Raw genomic sequence first — 12,360 nt, forward strand, 5'->3', positions numbered from 1 at the left:
TCTTGTAATGGCTGAATTACGTTTCAATTAACCCTAATAATGAGTTCAATTGCTGCCAGCTTTTCGTTCCGTAGTTTTTGTTGCATGAACGTTCTTCCAAAATATTTTATTGATTGCTTGCTTATGGCTATCAATAATTATTACTCCACACTAATCATTGTTTTAAATACTGGACCATATTCTTACTTTTAATAAAATAAAAAAATATTGAGCCAGACCAAAGTTGCCCGTTCAAATGGGAATGGTGGGTTATCTTATAAAGCCGCAAATCGAGAAAAACTAGACAGCTAATAGTTAAACTAGGAAGACTAGGGCCATTTAAATTGTCTAAGTAGCAACATAACTCCACAAATTTTATATTTATTTGAGAGAATCTTCATTCTTCATACCTTAGTGATCACTGTTCGATTGAGCTGATTGTGAGGTTATGTAACTCATCATTTGCGCCATCATATCGTCAAAATATCTTCCATGTTCTGCCATTTAACTAGCTTGTTTAGAGTTAACGGTTCTTGTTGATTGGAGGAAGTGATGTCATTTTACCCAAATGAGGTCATTTCATTAAGAACCAAGAACCTTGTTTTTACTTCATCTTAATCTTTTACGTCACTGAAAAATAATAATGTTAAAAGGAAAACAATTATCTCATGCATTTAAATGTGTATCATCTTTTACAAAATGTGAGGGTTTTACAACATTTGCGGCATTTACATGCTATGAAGAGTGATAACATATATGGTAGATGAATGAGATACATTCTCGTTAAAAATCCAAGCGAAAACCTTCAGCTTCTAGGTGCTCTACTTGGCAATCCTTAAATCATCAACAAGCGACAAAGGCATGATTCGAATGGAGAAAGCTGGTGGCCCTGTGAGTGTCAAATGATGACAAGATTTGGTCTACGTACCTGTGCTTGTTGGAGGTAGTGTCAACTGTCAATGCTGGACAAGTCGTGTGATCTGTTGAAGAGAGGAAATTTTCTATAAAATCCAAGAATAATGTTGATGATTTAAATTTAATATTACAAATTTTACCATATAAGTTTTATAAATTTATGTCCATTAATTATCAAAAATAATTATTTAAATATTTATTTACTTTATGTGTGTAGAGAAAAAGTGATATATAAGAAATTATACCTAAGTTTTGTCATTTTCTTTATTCTATATATGTAGACAAATACGATAGGCTCAATTCAATTTGAGGACTAAATCAAAATTTTTAAGTGAGACATATTCTGATACTTAAATAGAAATTAATATATATTTAAGAGTTAATTACAATAAATTCACCTGTGGTTTGGTCTGAAATCACTTTACCTACCTGTGATTTAAAAAATGTCACTTTGCCAACCTGTGGTATGTTCTGCTTGTCTTCCGTAACTCACCTCAGTTAAAAACATGGGTAAATATGTATTTTTGCTCCTATTTTATGTCTCTCTCCTCTCAAAATTTACAAAACCTTCACTTTTGAATCTTTTTTATCTTGTCTTTTTCTGTTTTGGGAGAAGAGAGACATAAAATATAAACAAAAATATATATTTACCATATTTGAAATTTTTCTCATTTTGAGGTCAAAATTTACTAATTAAATTTTTGAATTCAAATTTTTCTTGCATCTTTTGAATCTATAAATATGATGTTTTCAATTTTTTAAGTAAGATTTTATCAACTTTAATTTCAAAAATATATATATTTTCCTTGCATTGTCAATAACTTCTGGAAGTTATACATTAATTTAGAAAAGAGCATAGGTTTTTTTTTTTCAATATGTCAAATGAAGTATTTTAAAACTTCTTTTAAAATTTTTATTTCTGAAAATAATCTGAACTATCAATATCATAATAAATTAACAATATCATTTGAGAAAGAAATATTTTTACCTAAGTGGCCTAGTAGATAAGTTGATCCTAGCTAGACAAAATAAAAGGTATGCGGTATGCCTATTGATTGTAAGTTTGTTGCTTTCACCCAAATCAATAAGGTAAAGAATATGAACAAAGAAACAAACGAAATAAGAACCCAATATGCGCAATTATATATTCTTAATTAAATGCTAATGATTTGAATCAGAGATGAACCACTATTACATGATTTTATTATATAAAATTCGGGTTGCTATTCCTCCACTTAGGTAGAAAGTTAAAAAAGACACTAGCATGGCTTGATCTGTTAGGCCTCAGAGTACGTAGTTTGGTAAAACAGCTTTCCACTTCATGTCCAAAGATTTACTGAAGTTAAAAGCATGGGGTTTTATTGTCCACAACTACTTTACATGACAGACTATAACTAATTGTTTATCACTTTCATATGAATCCACTATTTTTTCTTCCGTCACTCACACTTTATCACATCAGAAATTGTGGCAAAATTGTGTCATATAAGATATAACGTTGCCCTACTAGATTTTTTGTGAACAATAAGGAAGTTCATATACATAATTAAATAACGTTGTCTAGTGACGTGTTAAGATATATATAACCGACTTGTTTGTGTGCCATATAGGTTTATAGCACTCCCCTGGATTGTTCTTCAAACCAGATTCAATCTATGTATCACAAATTTTAATTTAAGGGCTATATCATGCCTTTTCAGAGGACAATAGGAATAAAAAGGGGCACAGTTCTTCAAAGCACTTCAAGTACGTGGCAACTTATATCTTTCTAAGTTCTGCCACATTGGAGATGACACCTGTTATAGCACGCATATCCTCCTCAGCAACCATAAATTCCGGCTATTGCATTATGGGTAACTTTTGGCCACCAATCATAAATTCTCAAGTCTCAACAAATTAGTAACTGTAACTTTGTAAGAGTGTAATCTTCTTTTCTTTATTAACACTAAAATACCCATCACAAGCAATGCCTCAACATCTAGTTCAGAGAATATTTTCCAACTTATAATGAGAAATAAATTGGGTTAGACATGTAGAACAAGTTTTGCAGCAGAGATATGATAGAGCACGATCGGAAAATCCACTATTTACTCCTTGTTTTACTATTCTCTAGTGAATGTATGATTGGAATGGTGCGAAGTTTGTCTCCAACCAAATTTCCTACCATTAAAAGTCATGCACGAGACAAAAGCGGATTCAAACCTCATGCTAAAGAAGTACAGTCATCATGCAAAAATTTCTTACAAAGTCCTACCATAATAGTAATACCTTGGTTTTTCTTCCTCAAGTTTATTGATTGAAAAAAAAGATACTGAATTTCATATTTACATTACTCAAAGAATCTTGTGTGTTCTTGAAAAGAATCTTGGTTCAGTGCTGAATTGTCCATGCACTTCTCTTAGTATTTGTAATGATTATCCTCTTTGCTAGGCAAAAATATAAAAGACAAACCACCCTATTCTAATTAAGCATTTAGTTTAATCTTCAATCAAAAAGAAACCAGACTCCTCCCAGAAGATGTTAGGAGGCCAAAAGAAAAATGACAGCAGATTGTATGCAAAAACTTTTGTATTATCCAAAAGGGTTTCCTCCCACTGAAGAAAAAGGATTTGGATTGCCGGTTGCTGAGTATTTTCCAGTTAACTGTTGAGTTGTGTTTAAGGATCCAAATACATCTCCATTACTGCCAAAGCTACCGATTTCTTGTGATCTGCAATGACACACAAGCAAACTCTGAATTATTGTTCTTTTTTTTATTAAAGAAGATCATATCATCACTGGTCAAAGAATCATAAAGAAATTTTGTAATTGTGTAATAAGCATTATGATTGAAGGAGTATGCTAGTGGAGATAGTGATAAAGTCCTTCACCAAGAAAAACCCCTCTTTTGGATCAAGATGAGGCTGCTTAAATAAGGTTTTGAATGAATTCAACTTTGAATTCCTAATACCCCACCCCCACGCTAACCAAAAACCAAAAAGGATAAATTTTTTAATGAAGATAATACAAGGTCCGCTTTAAGTGACATGAAATAAAAGGCAACTGGTGGCATTTCATGAAGCATTTATTACTCAAGATGGTCACATTTTGAGCCAAATTTCCCTTTAAATTTATTAAAAATTTGAAAGAAAAAGATTACAAAGAACTAGGGCCAGCATGTTACCTGAATGGTGTCATATTGTTATGTACTTGTAGCCCCATGTTTGCACCTGAGATTATTAAATTGGACATTATCAACACTAGGCCCAGCAAAGATGTCAGAGGGAAAAAAAATTGAGTAAATTTACCAGGAGGCATGGCTGATGTTAAAGAAGGTGAAAATTGAGACATTGCAGATGTATAGGATGGTGATTGGGGTGCCATCAAACCCTGAGACTGGTTACCAAAGCTGGAAGTTTGCACAAAGTCACTAGCAGCTGGCAGATTCGGCAATGCACCTTGCAAAGATTCCATGGTAGGAAACTGCATCACAAATAACACAAATTATTAGAGATTAAACAATTTTTCTCTGATTTAATTGGAAATTTGACTTTTGGAGAAACAGAACCCTAGCAAGAGTACCAAAAAAGTAAATGCAATTTAAACTGGAACATGTCATATATGATTTGTTGATAATCAATTAATTAAAATACTTCATAGATGTGATTGTCATGTCACCATAGATAAAATCTTCCTTAAAAATAAAAGCCCCATACTTTGAAATTAAGGATCAATTCTGCTACACTTTGCAGTTTGTGCATTACTCAACCTATTAGCAAAATCAACAGCATACTGCCAAGGCATGGTGGTAACCAAATGCCAATGAAATGACATCTTTAGGGTAAATCAATGAAATTTAGGACTCATAGACATATGAAAGAGTCTCTGCTCAGCTAAATTTTCTTCGTAGATACCTTTTTCCTTGGCATAAAATATGCATGCAGCCTGGCCACAAGCAATCTTCTTCATTTTAATGGCAAACCAAATGGGGATATCAGCACAGTCATGTCTCCTAGTTTTAATTTTTTTTTAATCAAAAAATGAATAAACAAATAAAGTAGAACCAGTATATTTTGGTTACCAGTTGATGATGTCTCCAAATTTTATTATACCAGCATCATGCTTTTAAGTAGTGAACAGATTCTGGAGAATATGAAAAACAAAAATGTAGTGAACTCCACATAACTACTGATGAATCTTATCGCAGGCTAATCTCCTTGGGGATGTGATGTGAGATAAGAATGCATGTATGTTCAAATTTTCTATAATCAGATTTAATAATTTAGTGTTTTATCTCATAGGATTTCCAGTTTGCATATAAGTCCTCAATTTCCCAGACCTACTCCTGCTTTACGTTTGTTTATTTACACCACCAGTAACTCTTACTTGACTGCAGATACAATACAAAATAAGCATACATGCAAGGCCAAAATAAGCACAGGTTATACTTTATAAAGGTCTTAAAACGTCAAAAGGAAACACTGGGAATAACAAAAATATGAACATTGATCTAAGCAAATAGTATAAGTTTGAAAGTTGTGCGTACTGATGGTGACTGCACTTGCGTTCTTTCGTCGTTTAGGTCAAATGGGTTTCTTGATCTTGCTACGTTGGGAAACACAGGCGCAGGCTGTACATAAAAATCCATATTAGCAGATCAAAAGTCAGCACACATTAATACAGAACTGATTTGAGTTGATTATCTCTGTGCTTAGTGTACCATTGGACTAGAATAATACTGCATGTTGAATCCCATGCCATAAGGAGAACCATTTTGCCAACTTGGGACTGGTGCAGGGACTGTTGAGTAGCTTGTAGCAAAAAGGTCCTTCAAAAAAAATATATATATGTCAACAAGAAAACTTTACGAAAATTGAAACATTAAAAGGGAATGCTATTACTGCAGGAAGCTCTGCTCTTCCAGCAGACTTGGTTTCCACTGGAAGAGGTTCAGACCCAAATCCTGAACTGGTGTCTTGCTCTAAATTTAAGACAGATTCAGAGGATTGTTCTGCAGAAGCACTCAAAGACCCTTGTCTATTAGGTAGAGTTGGGGAAATCCATGGCTGCATACATGCAGAGGAAGCCAAAGGGTTAGCAAAAAAAATAAACTTGTAAAGGAACAACTTTTATCTAGCAAAAACAAAAAAAGGAAAAATGTTTCAACTTGCAAATATTAAAACATGTCTTTGTTATTACCACCCAATTCTAAATTTTTTCTTCTGTAAAATTCAACCAACTTGCACCATTTCATGTTAGCTTTTTTGGTCTTTGACAAAAATCCACACAAAGATTGCAAGCGAAAATGAAATTTAAATCCCTTAGATGGAATAAACCTCATCATGAGGCTCACCTGATTATTCAGAGCTCCAACAGGTGGACCAGCCAGTTGAGTGACAGAGCCACTACCTACAACAGGGGATGCAGTAGGATGATATTGCTGCATGTTTGGTAGTTGCTCTTTGTCAAGAATATTAATATTGGAGCCACTATTGCCACTAGGTGCAGCTTGTGGAAGACCTCCATCAGAAGGTTGTGCTAGCATATTGTTAGTCGATGCAGCGGTAGAAGCATCAACACTAACAGTTAATGCTAACATCTGCTGTCCACTTGCAGCCAGAGAAACACCACCTGCAGGGATGTCGCCTTCGGATGCAATTGATAGTGCATCAACACTTCTAGGTCCTTCAGACATGTTGTTTCTAGCAGGTGTATCTGAGGGTACTGACAATTCAAATAATAAAGATTCAACAGAATTTGAACTTGAAGCTTGGGGTGCCTTCTCCCTTATAGGACTTCCAAAGTTACCACCATTGTCAGTGTGAAGCATCAGCTGTGTCTGTGGTACAGTTGCAGCATCAAGGGGCTCAGAATCAGCGATCAAATCAATCAAGCTTCCTGAGTTTCCGCTTTTATGTTCTGCTGAATTACTTCCAACGGAACCCTGGTCACTGGAAGACACGATATTCTGTATTGACGAACACTTGAAGAATAAGCACATGTTGGATTGGAAACGTAAAAAATATACAGAAAAGGCTCCAAAACCAACAGAATAACAAATTCAATCAGCAAAGCTTAAAAACAGCTAGTAATTAGAACTCATGCACAGGCAGTCATTCTCTAACAATATATATTACTGTATATACACAAACAAGATATATTACAGAGCCAGTACCAAGGCTAAGTATATACTGTATGCACTAAACAAAACTAAGTTCGATGCAGAGTTACATAATCATTTTGTCAATATTTCTTTAAACACGGACAGACATTCAAGTAGAGAGAACATGTTAAAGTGAAAGATGAGTCTAAATTAATTCCACTTTTGACACATTACTTTCTCAGGAGATAATCTACAGAGGTAACTTCCTTGTTGTATGCTACCTTATATGGTTTCTGAAGCACTATATCGCATATGCAACCAGTTAAACATAATAATTATTATTATTTTCATGAATGAAAGATAGCACCTAGCATTTAAAGACCTCTGAAAAAGAACATCACTTGGCAAATAAAGTTCAAACAAAAAAAAAGATCTATTACACAAGCCAACATCTAGCATGGCATGGCAATTCATGCACCTGATTGTTCGCAGAACCTTTAGCATCCTTCCCATCAATTTGCTTAGAAATTACACCCACTTTTAAAGGAGGAACTTTGTCTCCTAAAATATCTCCAACAGGTCGTACCACTGGGGAACGAGACCCATCCACATTCTTTTTGAAACCAGGTAACGTGATTGTTAGCTTGGATTCTGCACTTGAGAACCTACGGCTTCCACGCTCATCTTCTCGAAACCTGTCATCAACAACTTCAAAGCGGGCAGGAGTTCTCGTAAGACCTCCTTGTTTTGAATTTTCTCGAGCAAATCGAGGACTTCTTCTTTCATCATAATAATATTTGAAACCTCCATCCTCACTTCTTCCATCAATACTGGATCTTTTTTGATGATGCCATTTGAATCTGTCCTCAGAACGTGGACTTCTAGATCTACCAAGAGATCTTTCATTAGACTCCTCCGTGTCATTCTGTATATATAAACAAGAATCTTTAAAAATAAGAACAGCTTCGACTGAGAACATAACTTCTAATTTCCATCACATTTATATTGGTGAGATCCAAAAATTTTGAGTTGGCTAGTATTGTATATATATGGAGAATCATTGTTGGAGAAGCTTTCCACAAGACAAAAATGAATTTTTTTTTTTTTTTTTAATCATCCAATTGTTACAAGATATGATCCATGTGCATGCATGTACAATAATGAAGAGCTTACCAATCTCAATTTTGAGAGCTTGTCAATTCTCTTGTCTCCAGTGTATTTTCTATCCAAATAGACATGCTTAATAAAATCCCGGAGTTTATGAAGATTACTGGACACAAACATGTGAATCAGAAACATTCAATATTAAGTACAAAGATCAACATAAAACTATTGGATAACAACCTGCCGTCAGGGTAAGAATTACGCTGAGGATCCCATTCTTTAAAATAAATTTGCCTTGCTCTCTGTGAAGTGATTTAAGTTAAAACAATGAAAATTGAATAAAGTATTATTAAAAGAAGATAAAGATCATAAAACGGATTCATTACAAAGGAATTTTTTTTTTTTTGAGAATCATTAGAAAGGAATATGGATGCATACCTCATTTCCCCCTGCTTGAAGAGCATTAACTTCTTCAGCATTGAATTTAGCCATTGATATTGATTTTACTCGGTGAGTAAATTCCCGACTGAATTATATATAGAATTAATTAGACACTCTAAACGGATGCCTATTAAGTAATGACATACCATTTAAGAACAAAAATGAATATGACTAAAGAACCAGACTTAGGTATAATACTTTAGATGTTGTTCCTTAAGTTCCTCTCTTAAGATTTAGTTATGTGGCTACTTAACTAAAAAAATACACTTTCATCCTATGAAAAAAAAAATCCACATGACAGAATCTAAAAAGGGAAAGCTAAGGAATAACATCTAAGTACTGTACCTAAATCTTGCTCATAACTAAAACACTCCCATTGATTTTCATCTAGAACTTATTTTTCATCACATCCACCATGAGAGGATAGAAAAATTATGAAAATGAAGCTAATTATGGGTCCCACCATGAATTTAATTAGTAAGACTCATAATTATGTGAGAATAGAGAATACACATTTATAATACTCTGGGAGTATTTAATAATTACCCAAAAAAGAAATGGACATAAAACAAGTAAAAATACGTACTGCACTCCACTACAGTTTGTGCAAACAAATGTCAAGAAAGTTGTGCAAACATATTGTGGTCCCTGCTAAAAGAAGATATGTCAGTCATAGTATCATATTATGAAATGGTATAGAGAATTCACAAACCTACACTTTTGAGAAAATACCACTTTATACAATGTCATAAGACCAGATATGAAGGTGCTAGTAGTCACTTTAAATCCAAGACAAATGAAACATATGTTTACCGAAAAAGACAAATGAAACATACACATTTAAGATAAAATTGAAGAAAAGAAAAGAAAAGGCATGAAACAACATAGCAATGCAGGTCAATAAGAGAGAGAGAGAGAGAGAGACTAGTTTGGGGAATTTAAAACCCTAAAAGTGTAAAAGAGAAGGCCATAATATATACGTGTCTGTTTAGCAACAAAATTTGATATCTACTCTATGCCTCACAAATATTTCAAACATTTGCAACATGATAGTGCCAATCCTTGGAGGTATAGAGCTCACACTCCTTATGGAAACAAGATTTCAAATAATTTAGTTTAGCAAAAGGAATTCAAATAATTTATAAAAAAATAAAATAAAATTTAATTGCTATGGTACTTCAGTAAACTCTACACCCTTTGAAATTAAAGCTCTAGATTTATAAATAGTACAGAATAACAATAGAAATCCTTCCAAAACAATAAATTGAAACATCTACACAAATTAAATTGATTCTCCATAGCACAATCTTTCCACATAACTATACAACAGCATTGCAATAAAAAAAATTTCATGCACACACCCCCCAAAAATGAGTGTATTTTGACCCAGCAATAAATCATAGATGAATTTAAAACTAAATGCTACAAAACCCATCAATATTTTCTTTCATATTCTCCCCCACCATTCTAGCTATAAAAAATACATGTTTAGAGAATATATCAAAACACATTTGCTCTTCCAGTGCCATATTGATATCACATTATCAATTCAGATAATAACAACAACAATAGAAATGGATAAAGAAGAATTTCCATACCAAACTGTTGCAATTGATACATCTTCTATTCCCGGGGTACCTCAAAAGGCCGCGGATAGTTTTTTCAATTCTATCTTCTTCTTTGGCCTTATGCCGATTTGCCATTGGTAATGAAAAAAATAAAATCCGCACCTTCTCCATCCAACAACCAAAACTTAGTTGTCTATTTTGTTAAAAAAGAAAGAAAAAAGTGCATATATAGTGAATCATAAAGCCAAGTTGTTTTTACCACAAAGTAAGGAATTTAATTCTCGGTTTATTCTTTAATTAAGTAAAGGCATGGTACAGAAGACAAAAAAAAATCTCATATTTTATTACATTTCCTACATTTTCTCGGCCACCAAACATAAAACAAGATATTAATGAACCCCAAAAACTTAAAAGGAAAGAACTTGGTTTAAAGGCATTTGGAGAATGAACCTGAATAATTGTGGTTATACAATACAACAAGCGAAGGGAAGAGAAAGCTAGCAATTGGTGATTGATTGTGAGAGAGAGGGAGAGAGAGAGAGAGAGAGAGAGAGAGAGAGGAAATTGCAGAGAATTGTAGTTTTGGAGGGAGAGATTTAGTACGGACAGTTGGACGAGAAAACCGCTACTTTTCTTTTCTTTTTTGAGAGGGAGAGAAAGTTGGCGGTAAAAACGGTAAGGTGAGCAGTGTTTGTGGCCGTTAAGTAGTTATGTTCCTATATTACTAAACTTAATTTAATTATATACTAATCAAATGGCCAGATCATCCTGCCTATTTAAGGATATCGTTTTTGTGTTTTTGTGTTTTTTTTTTTTTTTTTTTGATAGGATATTTTGTATTTGAATTGTTTGATAGATTGAGGCTGGGCTTCTTATTAATTATATTATTATATTTTAGTCTCATAATCTATAAAATTTTATTATATTACTAGCCTCATCGCAAGCGCGAAGCTCCGCACATTTGATAAGGCTCTTTTTTTTTATTTTGAGTTTAATATAATTTTTAGTTTATCTATTGTCAGTTAGGTTACATGTTTGAATTTATTAATTGTGTCGTAAGATATATTTAAATAAAAAGTGTGCTAATTTTTAGGAAAATAATTTCTCTAGTAGATATTTTTTTTAATTTTGTTGAGTTATAATTTTAACCATATTTTTTTATTTTTTAAGAATAAGGATTATCTAATTAGCTTAGGAGTTTTTTGACTTTTTTGAAAATATAACTAATTTTCTGAATCCTCTTAATATATATATAGAGATAGATATTATATTTTAGTCTCATAATCTATAAAATTTATATAATAAAATTGTTTATTTTACTAATATAAGTTATTCATAAGTACTGGTTAGACATGTTAGCAGTTTTTCAGTATGGATAGAGGATGTTCCATCATACATCAATAATGTACTCTTAGCCAATCTTGACTAATTTTCTGTTTAATGAAATCTATCTGTCTTCCTGCTATTAAAAAAAAAAAAATTATTCATAAGTAATAATTTTTTTGTGTATAGAAAACTAACGCATCTAATTATATAGTATATACATATATTAAGTTACAAAGTTCTTAACTACGTAGTTGTGTACTTGAATGGCAACACTAATCAACTAAAATTATCACAATCAAAATGCTAAAATAAAAAAAATAAAAAATATATATCTTAAAAATAGAATGAACACTTAAAATTGCCTTCCTTCCAAAAAATAGGTAAGGAATAAAATTGCCTTCCTTCCAAACTATTCCCCATTCTTTCCAATAAATCAAACTATAGTATAGCTTCAAGGAAACAAATATAGCAATGGATGCTCTTGCAAATAATGTGTTGTAAATTTTGTAATCATGCATAATGTAGGTGAACAATTTGGTGCCCCAATCCTTGTTGCTCAAGTCTTGGTCCAAAAGGTCCCACACAATGAATTTCTGTAGAGTATGGGCTAAAGAACTCGGTTTCAGTTAATTCAAACGGCTAGATGCATGGGTTAAGGGAATACACAAACAAAAACGAAAATGCCACTGCGTAGAAAGGCCTCCAGAAATGATCAGGCTAAAAACTTGATTCATAGATACATATCAATGTCGTAAGACTTCTCTTTCTCGTATTCTCTCTCCCTTTTTCTGTCCCTCCTCTTGGGGGACTTTTACATATTATATAGGCCCTTTCCAATCATCTGGGCTTTACACTTGTTGATTATCCAAACCCCCATTTGAGCACCTGTCCCATCAGACACATCTCTCAGTTCTTTGTGAGTTGCGATAGCCAAGGTAGCACTGT

General features: G+C 33.1%; 1 protein-coding gene across 1 annotated transcript; it reads right to left on the reverse strand.

The window, feature by feature from the left end:
• Window positions 1-3,168: 3,168 nt before the first annotated feature.
• LOC115972345 (probable ADP-ribosylation factor GTPase-activating protein AGD14) lies at window positions 3,169-10,619 on the reverse strand. The gene is made up of 14 exons (XM_031092608.1): window positions 10,540-10,619; window positions 10,120-10,251; window positions 9,108-9,169; window positions 8,519-8,606; window positions 8,321-8,382; window positions 8,150-8,246; window positions 7,455-7,901; window positions 6,227-6,841; window positions 5,775-5,939; window positions 5,594-5,701; window positions 5,420-5,503; window positions 4,182-4,356; window positions 4,058-4,103; window positions 3,169-3,604 (listed from the first exon to the last, which is right to left on the reverse strand). The coding sequence occupies exons 2-14, from the start codon at window positions 10,222-10,224 to the stop codon at window positions 3,466-3,468; spliced, it is 2,193 nt and encodes a 730-aa protein (XP_030948468.1). The 5' UTR covers window positions 10,225-10,251; window positions 10,540-10,619; the 3' UTR covers window positions 3,169-3,465.
• Window positions 10,620-12,360: the final 1,741 nt, after the last annotated feature.

This window comes from Quercus lobata, chromosome 12 (genome assembly GCF_001633185.2).
Source record: "Quercus lobata isolate SW786 chromosome 12, ValleyOak3.0 Primary Assembly, whole genome shotgun sequence".
NCBI lineage: Eukaryota > Viridiplantae > Streptophyta > Magnoliopsida > Fagales > Fagaceae > Quercus > Quercus lobata.

Excerpts from the sequence above, each read along its gene's own strand:
- LOC115972345 (XM_031092608.1), bottom strand. The coding sequence starts at position 10,224 with ATGGCAAATCGGCATAAGGCCAAAGAAGAAGATAGAATTGAAAAAACT. Across the intron at positions 8,383-8,518 it reads TTCAAGCAGGGGGAAATGAG|AGAGCAAGGCAAATTTATTT; the intron begins GTATGCATCCAT and ends ATCACTTCACAG. Across the intron at positions 5,702-5,774 it reads GAAGAGCAGAGCTTCCTGCA|GACCTTTTTGCTACAAGCTA; the intron begins GTAATAGCATTC and ends TTTTTTTTGAAG.